We start from the raw sequence: 20641 nt of genomic DNA on the forward strand, positions 1-20641 counted from the left end.
TACATCTGGTTTGTTCTCGTCCGGGTGTTTCTCAAAGAAGTTTGTGCAAGCAAAGGGACATGCAAGCTGTGGTCCTTTCTCCTTGGGGCCACTTCAAACTGCCACTTAGAACGGACGACATCAGAGAATCTTTGCAATAGCCAAAGGAACCTGATGAGGATGTTTGTTGCTCTGACTAATGATACATCTTTCGCATTGTATGATTCTGAATTTTCTATATTCCTTCTGTATAGGGCTATAAATAGAGTGCTATCCGGTGGAAATATCAATTACTATGGCAGCCTTTGTGAACAAGCATAATCTAAATGTCCAAGCATTATCAGAAGAGTTCAGAACAAAATCCCTGAAACAAGGCTCAAATCAGATTTCATCAAAATAGGAAATTATAAAACAATTTAGCCTGCCCTTCACAAGTAGCATTGCATCTTACTCAATTAGGGGGCCTTGGCTTTTGTTGCTCTACCCGATTAGGTTTAATCACCGGTTGATTATCTGCGCTCCTCATGTCAAGGGGAAATGAGCCGTGGAGAGGGGGAGGAGGAGGGGGAGAGAGAAAAGGGGGAGGAAGAGGGGAGGCGGAGGAGGAATGGGAGGAGGAGCAGAGGAGGTGGTGGAGGAGGCAACGGCGGCAGTTCTGTCCCTGTGCTGATGGGTCTGATGTCATTACAGAGCCCTAGGCCATTTCTCTCAGTGTTTGCAGTCCATTTATTGAGACACACACACACACACACACACACACACAGCCATCAGGGAGGCCATCCCATCCCAATCATTCAAACACTGCAAGCGCTTCCCAATACTAAGGGATGGATAAAATATCCAACAACAATTTTCCGGTAGGTATTAGCTTAACATTTCTCCTCTATTCCCTGATCATTATAAACCAGTGAACATCAGTCATGGGCTCTTTACCTTATCTCCATGTGTCCATTTGACCACTCAACTCCTCCAAACCTCATCCCCAACTCCCTTTAAAAACAATTTGCTATTTGACATACAGGAATAACTATTGATTGACGGCTCGTATTACCGGAGGTTTGGGCAATGCAATGTTGCCAGGAGAGACTAATTCATTAATTTATCAATATTTATATTCGCAAAGGTTACTGAATTAAGCACTGAGATTGGATTGCTATAGAATTGACTGTCAGCAGGAAGAGAGTGACCGTTTCTTTAACAGAATCAAACCAGTTTTTGTTTCAGACAACTTCCTCCACAGCTCCTTATCAGAAGCTAAAATATTGTGCACTCTTTTCTCACTAATATAGAGCAGAGGAGGCTGGTGGGAGGAGCTATAGGAGGACAAACTCATTGTGATGACTGGAATGGAATGAATGGGTCTGATAATGTTTGATACTGTTCCATTAATTCCATTCCAGCCATCACAATGAGCCTGTCCTCCTATAGCTCGTCCCACCAGCCTCCTCTGGTGTACAGCGTAAGATACTGTACAGTATACCATTAGGACTGTGCATTTTCTCAATTGATCACAAAATAGACTGTGACTCAAATATCTTTGCAAGAGATATTGTCCAATAAGGCAAAGAGAGGTAGGTGTGAGTATTTACCTGGCTGGTACCTCTATGTTGGAGATGGCGTAGAAGTATTTGAGGAGGTTGTCTTTCTGGACGTAGGTTCCCCCCAGGGCCGGCCTCAGCAGCCTCAGTCTCAGGTTGGTGAAAGTGAAGAAGTCCCTCAGGCCCTTCATACTCTCCATGCGTGTGTACAGACTGTCCATGTTGAGCAGCTTGGGCCCCGTGAAGATAGTGAAGCGTGCCATCACCTCGAAGCGCAGCACCTTCTCGTTCTTGGAGCCCACCCAGCGAGAGTACTGCTCTGTGCAGATGACCCGCGTCACATTGGTGGCCGACAGGTCCTGCACCCGCTTAGCGGGCATACCGAAGGCTTCCATGCAGTCGTCGGCGTAGAACTGGTAGGGCTGCCAGGTGCGCCCTTTGTCTAGGGACTTGTCCAGCACCATCATGGTGGGGCGGCCATACTCGAAGGTGACCTGAATGTCGTCGGTCAACTCCAGGCTCTTGTTCCAGGCCAGGGAGATGTTGGCCAGCAGGGGCTCCGGGTAGCGGCTCCATGTCACCGTCTGCCAATAGGTGATGAGGCCGCTGCGCTCACGATCCTGCATCAGCTGGGGAGGGTGAGCCAGGTCCGGGTTGGAGGCGTCACACTCGTCACTACACAGGTAGGGGTTCTCCTGAAAGAGGGAGATGGGGGGAAAGAAAACTGGTTAATGTTGGAAAACACTGTTCATCTCCCTTCCCCATTAGAAAATAGAAAACATTTACTAGCTCATCACTTGTTAACATTCTAAATCCACACTGAGCGAGTTCTTTGTTAGTATTCAGCATAGAATATATGACTCAGAAGAATGACTCCCTAAAAGGTTCCCGCATACTCAAAGTAGGCTACACAACTGATGTTTTTCATAGTATTTATTGGTTCTTTGCATGTCTTTGCTAATGAGAAATAAGTCAGATAAAATAAAAAAAAGTTACATACTCATTATCTTATATAGGCTACTAGCCCCACCAAAAAAAAATACACCCAGGCAACATGAAACAACCAGGAAACAGATTTTCCAAAACAATCTGGTCAACCTCAGGTCCCCCTGAGACCATGTCTGTGTGCTTGTCCCAACATGCTCACCATATGTCCCCATGAAACAGTTTGTGAGCTCTGTTTGGTGAATAGCCATCTGGGAATTCCTACATACAGGGTGATAATTTGCACATAATCTGGTTACAATGACACTAATTTAATGCACATTGTAAATTACAGTGTTGCATTGAATCACATTTCATCATCACTCCAAAAAAGATCAGCGAGACTAGTGAAATGCGTTGCATACCTAAAAGTCCGACATTATACAGCTTCAACAGTGTCATAGATGTTTCACTTTACCCTGAAGCTGTAACACTGCTCTACTGACACACATGGATTACACAAAGAATGGATTAACATGGGGGGTTGCCTACCAAGTGGTCATCCCTGACCTCTAAATCCCAGTGTCACATTGGTCGGCCTGAGTGCAAACTGTCACACGTCTTGTCATCAACAGTCATCCTCACTCACACGGTTTCCAGGTCTGGGTTCAGATACAGTATTTGAGAACATTTCAAATAGTATCTGTGTTTGATTGAGCTTGCCTGTTGCAATTTAACCAATCAAAAATGTAAAAACATGGCACTCCAGGCAGGCTATTGGCAGTAGAATGGCCTTACTAAGGAGCTCCGTGACTTTCAACGTGGCACCTTAATAGGATGCCACATTTCCAACAAGTCAGTTAGTCAAAATTCTCCCCTGCTAGAGCTGCCCCGGTCAAATATAAGTGCTGTCATTGTGAAGTGGAAATGTCTAGGAGCAACAACTGCTCAGCTGTGAAGTGGTAGGCCACACAAGCGCACAGAACGGGACCTCGCGTAGCGAGTAAAAATCATATTTTCTGCGGTTGCAAAACTCACTACTGAGTTCCAAAGTGCCTCTGGAAGCAACGTTAGCACAGTAATTGTTCGTTGCGAGCTTCATGAAATGGGTTTCCATGGCTGAGCAGCCAAGCACTGGCTGGAGTGGTGTAAAGTTCGGAGCCATTGGACTCTGGGTATGGCAGATGCCAGGAGAACGCTACCTGCCTCAATGCATAGTGCCACTGTAAAGTTTGGTGGAGGAGGCATAATGGTCTGGGGCTGTTTTTCATGGTTCATGCTAGGCCCCTTAGTTTCAGTGGAGGGAAATCTTAACACTGCAGCATTACAATGACATTCTAGACGATTGTGTGCTTTCAAGTTTGTGGCAACAGTCAGGGGAAGACCCTTTCTTGTTTCAGCATAGCAATGCCCCCATGCACAAAGCAAGGTCCATAAAGAAATGGTTTGTCGAGATCATTGTGGAAGAACTTGACTGGCCTGCACAGAGCCCTGACCTCAACCCCATCAAACACCTTTGGGATGAATTGGAACGCCAACTGTGAGCCAGGCCTAATTATGACTGAATGGAAGCAAGTCCCAGAAGCAATGTTCTAACATCTAGTGGAAAGCCTTCCCAGAAGAGTGGAGGCTGTTATAGCAGCAAAGGGGTGACCAACTCTATATTAATGCCCATGATTTTGGAATGAGATGTTCGACGAACAGGTGTCCACATACTTTTGGTAATGTACTGTACATTCTTTCCCCTTTATGTCAATGGTGTTATGAGAGCCACACACAACAGGTGCCCAAGCCAGAGCCTCAGCTTCTTCTACCTTTAGCCCACAATCCTTGCCTCCTTCTGCAGAGCACACAAATCCAGTTCAACTGCTACACCAGGTGGCTTTCACCACTAAACCGCTCCAGCAATTATCCACACTGGATTCCTGTCACAGTTAAAGAGCAACCCAGTGCTAAGTAGACTGTTTGCCCACCTCTCAGTGACAGCCTCAGGGAATTCAGAATGGAGCTCTCTCTCTCGCACACACACTGGAGGAGAACCACGAACTTTGATCCCCTTTCACTGACCAATAGGTTTCTTGTGTGTTTGAGATAATCCAACATTCTATCCTCATTGACAACAGAGGGTTTTTCCTCTCTGCTAGAGTGGAAGCACTCCACTGATCTCCCCTTTAAGCTGTGGTTTGATGGCATTAGGAAGGCAGCTCCATCGATGAGGTTCAGACACCCTGACTGTGAGTGGCTGGGGATCACTGACCTCTCTCCTGAAGATGACCTGGCCAGTTTATTCACTGAGTCAGAGTCCAGTTGACATTGTTAAGTCCAATCAGAAGGACATCTGTAGACCTGCACTGACCGAAATAGATGGGAAGGATGAGGAAGAGACAGAAAGTGTGTGTTGCGGAAATGGAGAGGAGAGGTCATGTAAGAGGAGACGAGTCGAGACGAGAGGACCAGGATGATAAAACTAGAAAGGCAGTTGAGCCCAGAGATTTGGACGGTACCTCAGTCCACAAACATGCCCAACTGCATTGGTGTAGATGGGGAGCATTGAGCCATGTACAGTATGGGAAGCTAGTGTTTAGAGCTTCTATTCCCTCAGCTGGTGAGATGCGTTTCCTCGCTTGACTTAATTAATGTGAAGGAAGCTCCTGATACAACATCTGGAAAACAGCAGCCTAATTATACCAGAGACAAAACAGGCCGCACAAGACCGTCACCTGTCCCAGCACGGGCCACTGCCTACTGTTTTAAATCTGCGCGCGCACACACACACACACACACACACACCATTTCACACTGTATTATGTTCATAGCACCATTAAAAAAAGTTGTTCATCTGTGGTCATCAGCATAAATTAGAATGTAATCAATCAAAAACCTTTCTTGAAGAATATTGTATCTCCCTGAAAGGATGACAGAGGATTACCATACGCACAACTTAATTTGAAGAATCATCCAGGACCTGCAGTGGCATGAAAACAGGCGAATGGAGATGATTGCATGTGGGCAATGCGAAATCGGATGAAATCGCTACCCTTTGGGAACACAGGACAAGGGGCTGAAGCTGCCAGGACTCTTGTAAAATGAATGACACAGGACAGAACTGACCAAAGCGTCACGTTAGTGACAATATATTAACTCTCCACCGGTAGGATAAATATGGTGACATATCCTCACATGATCTAATCTGAACATGTGTTTTAACCCACTGCAAATAGTGTACCAAATTGAAGTCCTTACTATAGTGCACTCCACTGCTGTGCTGCAACCTGCACTGCTATTTTTAGTTCCGGCTGTTTGGGCATTTTAAAATGAGCAAATGCAATGTGGGGCAGGATTATATCTAATATGTTGCAACCATTACTGTTGAAAAGAGTACTTGTAATTAATCATTTGAGGTCACAGGATGGAGAGTGGTAGTGATGCCTCACTTCAGTTACGGACAAGGTCTGGCTCCTCTCCTCGTCTTTCAATGTGTGTGTAATTACATCAGTAGTGGGTCGAGATTTGTCGTTTTGCTTAGCTCCCTCCCTCCTTCCCTCCTCTGCTCATTAAGCAATGCTACACACAGAGTGCACCCCCCTCCCAGCACCAGCTAACATCATGCATGGGGGGGGGGGGGGGGGGGGACACTGACTAAAAATGCAACGGCATCTCCTGTGGGCCTAGTGGCTGAAATGTGCTCTAAATCATTCATGAGCCAGAAAGCTTTCCAACGAAAGCCAGCATACTCATTCTGGGGATGGCTTATTCTAATCAATGATGTTGCTTTCCGAAAGGAAAGCATGAAAAACGTTGTCAATTGAGTGCACTCAATTGACAAGTCCAAAGCATGTAATTGATGTAAAATGGGCTACAGAACACTATCATATTGCACTGTAAGAGTCATGGCAAGTCTAAATATGTGACTGTGTCTAGCTGTATTGGGTAGCCCTTTGGTAATGGGCCACTCATGGCACATTTACCTTTCCATAAGATGAATGGTCAGATCACTGGAGGAACGATAATTTACCAAAGAGCTTTTTGCCATAGAAGCACGTCGACACTGAGTCTTCCTTCTTCAACAGCACAGTCAACAGGAGGCCACTTTACATTTCATAAAATGTTCATGACTAGACTACTTTGGGGCCAAAGAGAGGCCAACAAGTCTTTCACTTTAAACTGGTCAATGGTCATTAAGAATCATATTGTGGCTGATCAGCATTTCTTGAAGTAGTAGGCTTACCAGTATGCCAACAGCCAAACCACCCTGCTGCATCCCTGGCTTCCGTCTAAAGCTGAACAGGGTTGGACCTGGTCAGGGCTTGGATGGGAGAATGCATGGCAAAATCAAGTTGCTGCTGGAATTGATGTTGGAGAGCCAGTTGAGGGGTGTAAGGTGGACAAATTCCCTCGGGGGGGAAGTGATGAGGAAGCTACCCTGCACAGGGTGCCTTTCATTGGACGAGACATAAACCCTGACTGTCAGTCCGGACATCCTGTGGTCTCCAAAGATCTCTTAACAGTCATGGCAAGAGATTGGATGGTACCCTTGTCCTGCCTAAAGTCCCAACCTGGCTCATGCTATCATAGCTCTCTCTAATTATCCCCAGCTTCAATTTGGCAAAATCCAGGCTAACCTCTCCACTACCACATCCAATGTGTAGTTAGTAATCTGGCACAAAAAAAGCTGTGATTAGCATTACACAGGTGGATGCTACATATTTCTGCATGTTTAGTTGCAATGTGATGATCATAATTACCATTGGTGATATTTAGGATGTTAAAAGTGACTTGTCTCTTACCACAAAGACAGGTGCTCAAATCAGAGTGAGTGATTGACAAGTCTAAGGCTATATAACAATTGATAAGCAGGAGTTTCAGGTAACACACTATGAAATTGTATATGGTATGCTCTGTGATCATGGTTTGATCGTCCTCTCTTCGTGGGTTCCAAAAGTACAACCCAGCTGGACAAATCATACATTTGCTTGTTTTACAATAAAGCGCTCGGCTGGATTCCCACAGCAACATTGTCAGCCTCTCTTATAGAAATGAACCTCACCCATGTCAGCACTCTCCCAAAAACTCTCCCAAAAAACAGGAGCATACCATATATATACAGTGCCTTGCGAAAGTATTCGGCCCCCTTGAACTTTGCGACCTTTTGCCACATTTCAGGCTTCAAACATAAAGATATAAAACTGTATTTTTTTGTGAAGAATCAACAACAAGTGGGACACAATCATAAAGTGGAACGACATTTATTGGATATTTCAAACTGTTTTAACAAATCAAAAACTGAAAACTTGGGCGTGCAAAATTATTCAGCCCCTTTACTTTCAGTGCAGCAAACTCTCTCCAGAAGTTCAGTGAGGATCTCTGAATGATCCAATGTTGACCTAAATGACTAATGATGATAAATACAATCCACCTGTGTGTAATCAAGTCTCCGTATAAATGCACCTGCACTGTGATAGTCTCAGAGGTCTGTTAAAAGCGCAGAGAGCATCATGAAGAACAAGGAACACACCAGGCAGGTCCGAGATACTGTTGTGAAGAAGTTTAAAGCCGGATTTGGATACAAAAAGATTTCCCAAGCTTTAAACATCCCAAGGAGCACTGTGCAAGTGATAATATTGAAATGGAAGGAGTATCAGACCACTGCAAATCTACCAAGACCTGGCCGTCCCTCTAAACTTTCAGCTCATACAAGGAGAAGACTGATCAGAGATGCAGCCAAGAGGCCCATGATCACTCTGGATGAACTGCAGAGATCTACAGCTGAGGTGGGAGACTCTGTCCATAGGACAACAATCAGTCGTATATTGCACAAATCTGGCCTTTATGGAAGAGTGGCAAGAAGAAAGCCATTTCTTAAAGATATCCATAAAAAAGTGTCGTTTAAAGTTTGCCACAAGCCACCTGGGAGACACACCAAACATGTGGAAGAAGGTGCTCTGGTCAGATGAAACCAAAATTGAACTTTTTGGCAACAATGCAAAACGTTATGTTTGGCGTAAAAGCAACACAGCTCATCACCCTGAACACATCGTCCCCACTGTCAAACATGGTGGTGGCAGCATCATGGTTTGGGCCTGCTTTTCTTCAGCAGGGACAGGGAAGATGGTTAAAATTGATGGGAAGATGGATGGAGCCAAATACAGGACCATTCTGGAAGAATGGAGTCTGCAAAAGACCTGAGACTGGGACGGAGATTTGTCTTCCAACAAGACAATGATCCAAAACATAAAGCAAAATCTACAATGGAATGGTTCAAAAATAAACAAATCCAGGTGTTAGAATGGCCAAGTCAAAGTCCAGACCTGAATCCAATCGATAATCTGTGGAAAGAACTGAAAACTGCTGTTCACAAATGCTCTCCATCCAACCTCACTGAGCTCGAGCTGTTTTGCAAGGAGGAATGCACATCTCTCGATGTGCAAAACTGATAGAGACATACCCCAAGCGACTTAAAGCTGTAATCGCAGCAAAAGGTGGCGCTACAAAGTATTAACTTAAGGGGGCTGAATAATTTTGCACGCCCAATTTTTCAGTTTTTGATTTGTTAAAAAAGTTTGAAATATCCAATAAATGTCGTTCCACTTCATGATTGTGTCCCACTTGTTGTTGATTCTTCACAAAAAAATACAGTTTTATATCTTTATGTTTGAAGCCTGAAATGTGGCAAAAGGTCGCACAGTTCAAGGGGGCCGAATACTTTCGCAAGGCACTGTATATATATATATATATATATATATATACACACTACTCAAAAAAATAAAGGGAACACTAAAATAACACATCCTAGATCTGAATGAATGAAATATTCTTATTAAATACTTTTTTTTTACCACTAGAGTGAAAGCACCGCCAGCATTCAAAAGTGACCAAAACATCAGCCAGGAAGCATAGGAACTGTGGTCTGTGGTCCCTACCTGCAGAACCACTCCTTTATTGGGGGTGTCTTGCTAATTGCCTATAATTTCCACCTGTTGTCTATTCCATTTGCACAACAGCATGTGAAATTTATTGTCAATTTGTGTTGCTTCCTAAGTGGACAGTTTGATTTCACAGAAGTGTGATTGACTTGGAGTTACATTGGGTTGTTTAAATGTTCCCTTTATTTTTGAGCAGTGTATATATAGTACACTCAAGCTTACAGCTTTACAGGATACAAAATACCACATATAAATGTACATTTATAACCCTAAAGTTACTATTCATATGAGCTCATGGTGTTGCACCGCTCATACTGCTAGTGTTAAACAGCGTTATAAATAAACGGTATCACTCAAGGTGTGAGTCCCTGTAGGGAGGCACAAACACAATAACAAACCTAATCTAATGATATTGTTTGAGACAAACAAAATTAACTTGGTTAAATAACCTGATATACTGTCGTGTAGACTTAGTGTGTTTCATTCTGAAAACGGCAGGCCAAAGCAGAAATGATGTTTTATTGAATATTGCTGCTGCTATATTTTTTCATTTAGTCATATTTAATCTTTATAGAAAATATAAATAGCATGTTTATTTTATTATTTAAGTTATTCTATAGCACTATTCTGTTCTGTTCTAATCTATTCTATTGGTTTATACACCGGTTGGGTCTAATCCTGGATGCTGATTGGATAAAACCGCATTCCAGCTGATGTCTATTCCACAAATTACCACCAGCTAAAGCTATTGCGTTGAAAAGCCTATTTGCTCTGTTCCATCTCAGTGCGCAATCCACTGTCGGGGGTGAGGGGAGGGGGCTCCTGTGGCTGAATGGAAGCAACTCCCCGCAGAAATGTTGGTGGAAAGCCTTTCCAGAAGAGTGGAGGCTGTTGCAACAGCAAAGGGGGACCAACTCCATATTAATACCTATAATTTCTGGAATGAGATGTTCGACGAGCAGGTATTCACATACTTTTGGCCATGTAGTGTATCTATTGAGGCAGTGATTCCAAAATAAATGTAATTGTGTCTTGAAGTCTTGTTTGCATTTTCACTATAATAACAAGTAGCCTACTGAAAGTAGGTTTCAACTCTTATGTCCTGAGTTGCCTCATAGAAAAGGTACATATTCCTGCCATCTTGTTCGAGATCAAAGTTTCTCATCTCATATCTAGGATCAGATACCCTAACGATATCCTAATATCTAGGAAAACCTTCCATGTCAGTTTTTCATCACTCTTTTTGATAGACAAAACTTCAAAGTGTAGGCCTATAAAAATCATCTAAGTATAAAACTAGTGCTGGTGGTTACACCAACTGAATTCAAACTTAAACTTACCAGGGTACAGAACCTCTCCGGGGGGTTGCCGCAAGTGATGCCAGGAGGATCCACTCTAATTTGCACGAACTCCTTCATAGCCATTGGTTTTGGCTGGCACGCATAAAACTCCCATGTTGGTCCATCGTCCGTACTAAACAGCGACTTGCATATGTCATACTGGCCAAGGGTCAGAGTAACAAAGTGCAAAAGAAAAAGCACCTGTGAGAGCATGGCACTCGTAGAGACCACACCCATGGTCCAAGACCGAGAGTCCGGAGGGAAGAGGGAAGTGGTGCCACCGTCGGTCCACACAGGGAGAGGATCAGCTTGGAATCCGGTTGGTTTTCATGTTGGGAGAGACACCTGCCGCTTGCAGGATACAGCCTTACAACTCTGCTGGTTTTGTATACAAATGTATGCCTGCCTAAATAAGTTACACTTCTGTTTTGAAGTATTTGTTATCTTATGTTAAAAACAATTCAAATTCAAGTATTACTTTAAATTATAGTTACAATAACTTATTTTATTAGAAATGTATACAGCGCTAAATCTTTCTCAGATCGACCCCCTTTGGCACTCCATGCAAGCCATGCTAAAAACAGTCGATATGTCCATGAGTAGAGCATTGAGAATATTCCCGCTGTCCACTCAGAAGCTCTCTAGATGAGATGTTGTTGTGTTTTCACGTCAGTCAAATGAAGTATTTACATGCTCCATCGTTGGCTATATTGAGAAGGAGAAAATACAATAATTTATTAAACATTTAACTTTTTGGGGGTGAAATTGCCAGTCACATTTCCACACAAAAAAGGCAAACTAAAACTATATCTAATAGGCTACTGCTACTATACAGATTATTTTATTTCGTTTTTACAACTAGCAATTAGGTTAAACATATCTTTCATTAGAGGGACTTGAACCCATTTGAAATCTGTTCAAATTAATATCGGTAGGCTATACCGTAGCTTACAAATAAATAATATTGTAACCTTTCATGTTTGTTTTCACAACCAATCTATATTCACAAGACTACCCTAATTAAGGAATTTCCCAAACATAACTGCAAGTAAAAAAAGATATACCCTCGTCCCCACAGACTGTTGCGCTCTTGGCTTTGCCAACTATTGCCATCAGAGGTAACATAACTGTCGAGAACTTCTCACAGGCAGATGGTGACAGACCTAGACTGTAGTCTACAATTGGCAAATAAAAATAACTAATTTGATCAAATGGTATCATGTTTGGACTTGTCCTATAATGTGGACAACTGATGTTCTTTACGTTGATGCTCTTTCCAAACCTCTGAAATTCTCTGAAGTGTGTAGCCTAATGCTGCCTTCAAATGTAGGCTATAATGGTTGATTATAAGAAACAACTGTAGCAAGTCACTGGTTGCAAGATTATAAGCATTATAGTCCTATACAATTTTGAAGGTGCACGGTTACAACAGTTACTATCCTCTATGTTCACGGTGGAACTCGAACACTTACCAAATTGCTCCGGGAAAATTTGATCATTCTGTCATGGGTGCATCCTTTGCAAAAGTGTTATCAGCATTCAAAAGCCTCAGCATTGGTTCGTCGTTGAAATAAAGCTTAACGTTACCGTATTCCCTTCTGTAAGAGGATTAGATGAGATGCTCTCCCCTTCTGTTTGTTTCCCTTCTGTTTTTATACTTTGAGGAAAGCAGTGCGTTAGGATGGTATCCCATACATCCCGTACGCACAATAGTTGACTTCTTGTTCGAAATGTATTATATTTCAATACTTTTTCCAGAAGTGGTACTGCCTCAATTAATGTTCCGTTACTTTTTGCGATTTCGGTTTTGTCCTAGGCGCTCAAGGGCAGAAGGAAAGAACTCGCTCTCTCTCTCTCTCGACCTCACTTTCCCCTATGCATAAACACACTCGCTTATTTCATAAATTCCCTCCTGCCATTGTTCTCCTGCTCTCTTCTCGTTTCCACATTTAGCTATCAGTATCTGATTTGCAAACTACGTGTGTGTGAAGCAGGTACGCAACTTTTACCGGTCAGAAATATAACCACCCCATGAGCCGATCGGGCTACCCGTCCTGCTTAAAGGAGCAGCTCAAAAATCACTCAAGGCAGACATAAGGATCTCTAGTTTTCGCTAAGCAATAGGCTAACACAACACTGTTTAACAGTTAAACAACTTGAAGTTCCTATATGGCCCTTAAAGCATAGCGCATGCATCTTCAACACAGTGCAGGCGTCCCCAATTTTGTAACGGTTTCTCTTGAGCGGATGGTCAGCGGTCAGAACATAGTTATAAATAAAAATGTGTACACTGCAAATTGACTGCAAGAATACCAAACAGATATAGTATTTGACAAAAACAGAATAATTTCAAACCTTGATTACATTGGGACACGATCGCACATGTCTCTATTGATGCGTGGGAATAATTGGGAACGGATTTCCAAAGTTAAAATCCATTTGAGCTGATTTCGTGGTGATTTTACAGTGAAAATTATACATAGAAAAAATATATAGCCAATTTATAGGATATATACATAGCTCAGATAACTTGGGTGGCCAAATAAAATCTACCACAACCAATCCCCAACAGGGAGCCTTGTGGCAAATTTGGCCCGTGGTTGATTTTAATTTGGCTACTCAAGTTCTGAGCAAAACATATATTGCATATATAGCCTATAAAATTGGCTATATATTTTTTATATGTATAATTTTAACAAACTAACTTATGCTATTTACATTGTTGACAATTACATTAGCCTACTTAATACCCAATTAAGCTGGATTAAGCTGGATAGTAAAAACACATTTTTAAAAAGCAGCCAAAACCCTTAATTTGCAACTTTTGGATGGGTGTATTTGAAGTAACAACATCAAAGCCTAAGGGGGCTTCCCATGGAAGAACACTAAGTTGAGCTGTCCATGGTCCCGATGCGTGGCCACACAGACCAATGGGTGTAAACAGCCTCCACATTTCTATAGGTCATCCGAGGCCAAATTATTGTCACAGACAGACACGGACACTGACAATGCACAATGTTTGTAGACAGCAATATAAAAGGTAGTTAAAAATGATTTAAGAAGTAGTTGAATATACTGGCAGTGAGCAAATGAGAAGACAGCAGGCACGGAAAGCGTGAACTACATTTCCCTTGCTACGCACTGCATCTCGATGACGGTGTTTATGCGACGTTCATCTCAGCGTGCGAAAAAAATGGCGGACGCAATGAACGTTGGTGTGAATTTAGAAGCATTTTCTCAAGCAATAAGTGCTATTCAGGCACTTCGTTCAAGTGTAACAAGGGTTTTTGACTCTCTGAAAGATGGGATGAAAAACAAAGAAACCCTCGAAGGACGCGAAAAGGTTTTTATTACCGAGTTTCAAGATAACCTGCAGTCTGTGAATCGCGACTTGAAGTGAGTAGCTGTAACGTTAAGTGCTAACGTTAGCTAGGTAAATCTTTGTTTTAAACACACAAGTTAGTGTGCTAGATAGGCGTGAGGAATGAATGTTATCTAACTAAAAGGTTATTTCCAACTAGCTAGTATCCATGACTTAGCTGAAGTGTAAATGGTGTGTGTGCCTAGCTTATACAGACCATTGCTAAATAAAGTGTGCGCGCGCAAGTGAAATTTGTCATAGCAACTAACGTTAGCTAGCAAAACAATAAAACATACTGCCATTCTTGTAGGCACCTCTATTTTGAATGTATTTAAAATTGTGAAACGTGTAGCTAGCTAAGTTCACATTACTTTGATGTGAAAGCAAAAGTTGAACTCCCAGAAGGAATGGTCTAACGTGCCTCAATGCTGCAAAAATGTTTTTTTCTACACTGAACAAAAATATAAACGCAACAAAGTGTTGGTCCCATGTTTCATGAGCTGAAATAAAATAACCCAGAATTGTTCCATATGCACAAATCTTCTCTCAAATTGTGCATACACTTTTTTTTTTACATCCCTGTTATTTAGCATTTCTCAAGATAATCCATCCACCTGACAGGTGTGGCATACAGTGGCTTTTTCCTATTTTGTTTCCTTACAACCTGGAATTAAAATGTATTTTTGGGGGGAGTTTGTATCGTTTGAGTTAAACACTTTGAAAATGCTAAATATTTTTTGTGGAACAAACAAGAAATAAGCCAAAACAGAACTTGAGCGTGCATAACTATTCACCCCCAAAAATGCAATACTTTGTAGAGCCACATTTTGCATCAATTACAGCGGCAAGTCTCTTGTGGTATGTCTCTATAAGCTCGGCACATCTAGCCACTGGGATTTTTGGCCATTCTTCAAGGCAAAACTGCTCCAGCTCCTTCAAGTTTGATGGGTTCTGCTGGTGTACAGCAATCTAAGTCATACCACAGATTCTCAATTGTATTGAGGTCTGGGCTTTGACTAGGCCATTTAAATGTTCCCCTTAAACCACTAGTGTTGCTTTAGCAGTATGCCTAGGGTCATTGTCCTGCTGGAATGTGAACCTCTGTTCCAGTCTCAAATCTCTGGAAGACTGAAACAGGTTTCCCGCAAGAATTTCCCTGTATTTAGCGCCATCCATCCCTTACCAGTTTCCCAGTCCCTGACGATGAAAAACATCCCCCCAGCATGATGCTGCCACCACCACGCTTCACTGTGTGGATGGTGTTCTCAGGGTGATGAGGTGTTGGGTTTGCGCCAGACATAGCGTTTTCCTTGATGTCCAAAAAGCTCAATTTTAGTCTCATCTGACCAGAGTACCGTCTTCCATATGTCTGGGGAGTCTCCTACATGCCTTTTGGCGAACACCAAATGCGTTTGCTTATTTTTTTCCTTTAAGCAATGGCTTTTCCTGGCCAGTCTTCCGTAAAGCCCAGCTATGTGGAGTGTATGTCTTAAAGTGTTCCTATGGACAGATATTCCAATCTCTGCTGTGGAGCTTTGCAGCTCCTGCAGGGTTATCTTTGGTCTCTTTGTTGCCTCTGATTAAATGGTCCATGAGTTTGTGGGTGGCCCACTCTTGGCAGGTTTGTTTTGGTGCCATATTCTTTCAATTTTTTAAATAATGTATTCAATGGTACTCTGTGGGATGTTCAAAGTTTGATCTTTTTTTTATAACCCAACCCTTCTCTGTACTTCTCCACAACTTTGTCGCTGACCTGTTTTGATAGCTCACTGGTCTTCATGGTGCCGCTAGCTTGGTGGTGCCCCTTGCTAAGTGGTGTTGCAGACTCTGGGGCCTTTCAGAACAGCTGTATATATACTGAGATCATGTGATACTTAGATTGCACACAGGTGGATGTTATTTAACTATGTGACTTCTGAAGGTAATTCATTGCACCAGATCTTATTTAGGGGCTTCATAGCAAAGGGGTGAATACGTATGCATGCACCACTTTTCAATTTTTTGTAGAATTTTTGTTAATATTTATTTTTATTTTTAATTCACCAATTTTGACTATTTTGTGTGTGTCCATTACATTAAATCCAAATAAATATCCATTTAAATTACAGGTTGTAATGCAATAAAATAGGAAAAACGCCAAGGGGGATGAATACTTTTGCAAGGCACCGTATCAAGAAGCTGATTAAAGAGCATGATCATTAAACAGGTGTAGGGTTCCACATTTTGGGGAATATTCAAAGGTGGGAATAGGAATATATGGGAATTAACAGAAATATATGCAAATGTCATATTAATACTATTGTGGATATTTTTTGCATTGGCTATATTTACCATATCATATGGAGACAGAAACATAAACCTTTTACCTCTAATGAGTAGACATAATTGCAAATGATTAAAGCCTTCCAATAATTAAAAAATACTCTTTAGTTACGAATTTAACTTTAATTAAATTAGTTGACTCTTCACATGGGATGATATCACTGGACAACAAAAGAAAGGGAATATTGAATGATCCCCAATGATCCATCGCATCTCCAAAAAACATTTTCAACATCTGTAAAATTAGTCTACAAACTAAAGCTTTGATTGTCTTCCTCTCAGGCTCCCATGTCTTCTCCCTGGACCTCCTCAATGTCCACCTCTTGAACATCAGACTCTGAGGCCTCATCTTTACTGTCACTTTCCAACCTTGTTGAGGATGGCTTGTTGTCAGGCTCAAAAAGCCTACATTTTTCAACCCTTTTATTGGTCAGCCTTTTGCGTGCTTTGGTGTGTGGTTTCCCAAACAAGGACCAGTTGCGCTCTAAGGCGGCTGATGTTGGTGGGATTTGGAGGATGATGGAGGCAACATGGGAAAGAGCCTCAGATCCACTAAGTCCCTTCCACCAGGTGGCTGATGAGATATGTTGGCACGACTGCCATATTACATCTCCATCCCAATGCCCTTGCTTGGAAGTGTATTTCGCCAGACTGCCAAGAACTGCCCTCATCCAGGCCATGGTGGCGAGACACATAGGCCTTGTTGATCTCTGCACCAGACAGGATGCTCTTGCCAGCATACTTGGGGTCCAACATGTACGCTGTGTATGGGCTTCAGGCAGAAGTCTTCAAGCTTTTTGATGTATTTCAGAACTGCAGTTTCCTCTGCTTGGAGCAACAGTGAAGTGGGCAGGGCAGTACGGATTTCTTCTCTTACATCTGCAAGCAGAGTCTGAACATCAGACAGGATGGCACTGTCTCCTGCAAGCCGTGCAATGGCTACTACTATAGGTTTCAGGATTTTCAGGCTGCTTACCACACTCTCCCAAAATACATCACCCAGGAGGATCCTCTTGATGGGGCTGTCTATATCGGCAGACTGTGATATGGCCATTTCTTGGAGAGACTCCTTTCCCTCCAGGAGACTGTCAAACATGATGACAACACCACCCCAATGGGTGTTGCTGGGCAGCTTCAATGTGGTGCTCTATTCTTCTCACTTTGCTTGGTGAGGTAGATTTCTGCTACAACTTGATGACCCTTCACATACCTAACCATTTCCTTGGCTCTCTTGAATAGTGTATCTATTGTTGTCAGTTACATGATGTCCCTGAGGAGCAGATTCAATGCATGAGCAGCACAGCCAATGGGTGTGATGTGAGGGTAGGACTCCTCCACTTTAGACCAAGCGGCCTTCATGCAAATACCTTCTGTGGTCCAAGATAAATGATGACTGCCTTCAGTTCAATACACATTGTCTGTGAGCATCAGAGGTGAACCAGTTACATACACAGCTCGAGCAAAACATTAATCAGCATTTCTCTGACTATGTTCCTCTATTGAGTCAAAAACCTTCTGATTCCAGGAGGACCATGAGCTGTTGCTATCAATAAGGTGTCGGATTCATAATTTTCACCTCGAATAGGAGTAGAGGGACGTTTGTCAGAGGTTGCTTGTTCTGAGGGAACTTTATGCTCTTGTCCAGATGATTTTGCATTTTGTTTGCATTCTTCACATATGATTTGGCACAGTATTTGCAAATGTACACAGCTTTTCCTTCTACATTAGCTGCAGTGAAATGTCATCACACATCCAGATAGTGCCCGTGGCATTTTCCAGTAAAGATTAGAATAAAAATGAGTCAAAAAAACAACAAATGCAATTCCATGTACAGATAAATAGTTAACCTCTCTGGGATTTGTGGACCCACCTGGCCAAAGGTCAGGGAAAATGCAGAGGCCAAATTCAAATAAATTACTATAAAAATCAAACTTTCATTAAATCAAGATAGCAAATTAAAGCTACCCTTGTTGTGAATCCAGCCAACATGTCAGATTTCAAAAAGGCTTTTAGGCAAAAGCAAACGATGCTATTATCTGAGGATAGCACCTCCGTAAACAAAGAGAGAAACCATATTTCAACCCTGCAGGCGCGACACAAAACGCAGAAATAAAAATATAATTAATGTCTTACCTTTGACAAGCTTCTTTTGTTGGCACTCCAATATGTCGATTAACCTTTCTGATCTCCCCATCCCGGATCCGGGTTCGTGAATACAGACTCAAGCTCATTACCATAACGCAACGTTAACTATTCATGAAAATCGCAAATGAAATGAAATAAATATGCTAGCTCTCAAGCTTAGCCTTTTGTTAACAACACTGTCATCTCAGATTTTCAAAATATGCTTCTCAACCATTGCAAAACAAGCATTTGTGTAACAGTATTGATGGCTAACGTAGCATTTAGCATTAGCATTCAGCTGGCAACATTTACACAAAAAAACAGAAAAGCATTCAAAAAAATCATTTACCTTTGAAGAACTTCAGATGTTTTCAATGAGGAGACTCTCAGATAGCAAATGTTCAGTTTTTCCTGAAAGATTATTTGTTTAGGACAAATCGCTCCGTTTTCTGCGTCACGTTTAGCTATGAAAAAACCCCTGTATCCAGGATTGTGTAAATCTATCAGCAAGCTCATTAGCATAACACAACGTTAACTATTTATGAAAATCGCAAATGAAATGAAATAAATATGCCATCTCTCAAGCTTAGCCTTTTGTAAACAACACTGTCATCTCAGATTTTCAAAATATGCTTCTCAACCATAGGAAAACAATAATTTGTGTAAAAGTAGCTAGCTAGAGTTAGCATTTCGCGTTAGCATTTAGCGTTAGCATTAGCGTTAGCATCCAGCACGCAACATTAACAAAAACATAAAAGCCTTCAAATAAAATCATTTACCTTTGAAGAACTTCTGATGTTTTCAATGAGGATACTCTCAGTTAGATAGCAGATGCTCAGTTTTTCCAAAAAGATTCCTTGTGTATTAGAAATAGCTCCGTTTTATACATCACATTTGGCTACCAAAAAAAATCCATAAATTCAGTCCTCAAAACGCAAACTTTTTTCCAAATTAACTCCATAATATCGACTGAAAACATGGCAAACGTTGTTTAGAATCAATCATCAAGGTGTTTTTCACATATCTCTTCATTGATACATCGTTCTTGGACACATGCTTTCTCCCCTGAATCAAATGGTAAAGTAGAAGCAGCTGGCAATTGCGCACCGAATTCGACGCAGGACACCAGGCGGACACTTGGAAAATGTAGTCTCTTATGGTCAATCTTCCAATGATATGCCTACAAATACGTCACAATGCTGCTAAGACCTTGGGCGAACGACAGAAAGTGTAGGCTCATTCGTTGCGCAATCACAGCCATATAAGGAGAGAATGGAAAACAGAGCTTCAGAAATTCTGCTAATTCCTGGGTGATGCATCATCTTGGTTTCGCCTGTAGAATGAGTTCTGGGGCACTTACAGACAAAATCTTTGCAGATTCTGAAACTTCAGAGTGTTTTCTTTCCAAAACTGTCAAGAATATGCATAGTCGAGCATCTTTTCGTGACAAAATATCGCGCTTAAAACGGGAACGTTTTTTATCCAAAAATGAAATAGCGCCCCTAGAGCTCTAACTGGTTAAACATCACAAATGTTATTTTTGTTCGATTAATTCCGTCGATATATATCCATAATGTCCATTTATTTGGCACGTTTGATCCAGAAAAACACCGGTTCCAACTTGCGCAACGTGACTACAAATTATCTCAAAAGTTACCTGTAAACTTTGCCAAAACATTTCAAACTACTTTTGTAATACAACTTTAGGTATTTTGTAACGTTAATAATTGATAAAATTGAAGACTGGATGATCTGTGTTCAATACAGGAAGAAAACAAACTATAGCTAGCTTTCTGGTCACGCGCCCTCGTTCAAGATGGCCGTACTTCTTCATTACACAAAGGAATAACCTCAACCAATTTCTAAAGACTGTTGACATCCAGTGGAAGCGATAGGAACTGCGAGAAGGTCCCTTAGAAATCTGGATTCCCAATGAAAACTCATTGAAAAGAGTGACCTCAAAACAAAAATCTGAATGGTTTGACCTCGGGGTTTCGCCTGCTAAATAAGTTCTGTTATACTAACAGACATGATTCAAACAGTTTTAGAAACTTCAGAGTGTTTTATATTCAAATATATTAATAATATGCATATCTTATTTTCTGGGGTTGAGTAGCAGGCAGTTGAATT

General features: G+C 41.8%; 2 protein-coding genes across 6 annotated transcripts in view; one reads left to right on the top strand and one right to left on the bottom strand.

Annotated features, from left to right (window-relative positions):
• Positions 1–12767, bottom strand: part of LOC110535738 (netrin-G2) — a 59173-nt gene extending 46406 nt beyond the window's left edge. The window contains exons 1-3 of one of the 4 annotated variants that reach the window (XR_005034638.1): positions 12292–12767; positions 10705–11409; positions 1569–2212 (exon numbers count right to left, since the gene is read on the bottom strand). Coding sequence is in view for 2 of the 4 variants with exons in the window: in XM_021620955.2 (XP_021476630.1) it covers positions 1569–2212; positions 10705–10941 (881 nt within the window). In the remaining 2 variants the exon portion in view is untranslated. Of the gene's footprint in view, positions 1–1568; positions 2213–10704; positions 11410–12176 lie in introns of all 4 variants that reach the window. The other 3 variants (XR_005034637.1, XM_021620955.2, XM_021620956.2) reach the window with 3 other exon arrangements.
• A 1049-nt stretch (positions 12768–13816) lies between these two features.
• Positions 13817–20641, top strand: part of LOC110535739 (mediator of RNA polymerase II transcription subunit 27) — a 100363-nt gene continuing 93538 nt past the window's right edge. For both annotated transcript variants that reach the window (XM_036935526.1, XM_021620957.2), the window contains exon 1: positions 13817–14100. In XM_036935526.1, the coding sequence (XP_036791421.1) occupies positions 13856–14100 (245 nt within the window). In that variant the 5' untranslated portion in view covers positions 13817–13855. The remainder of the gene's footprint in view (positions 14101–20641) is intronic.

This window comes from Oncorhynchus mykiss, chromosome 11 (assembly GCF_013265735.2).
Source record: "Oncorhynchus mykiss isolate Arlee chromosome 11, USDA_OmykA_1.1, whole genome shotgun sequence".
NCBI classification, from domain to species: domain Eukaryota; kingdom Metazoa; phylum Chordata; class Actinopteri; order Salmoniformes; family Salmonidae; genus Oncorhynchus; species Oncorhynchus mykiss.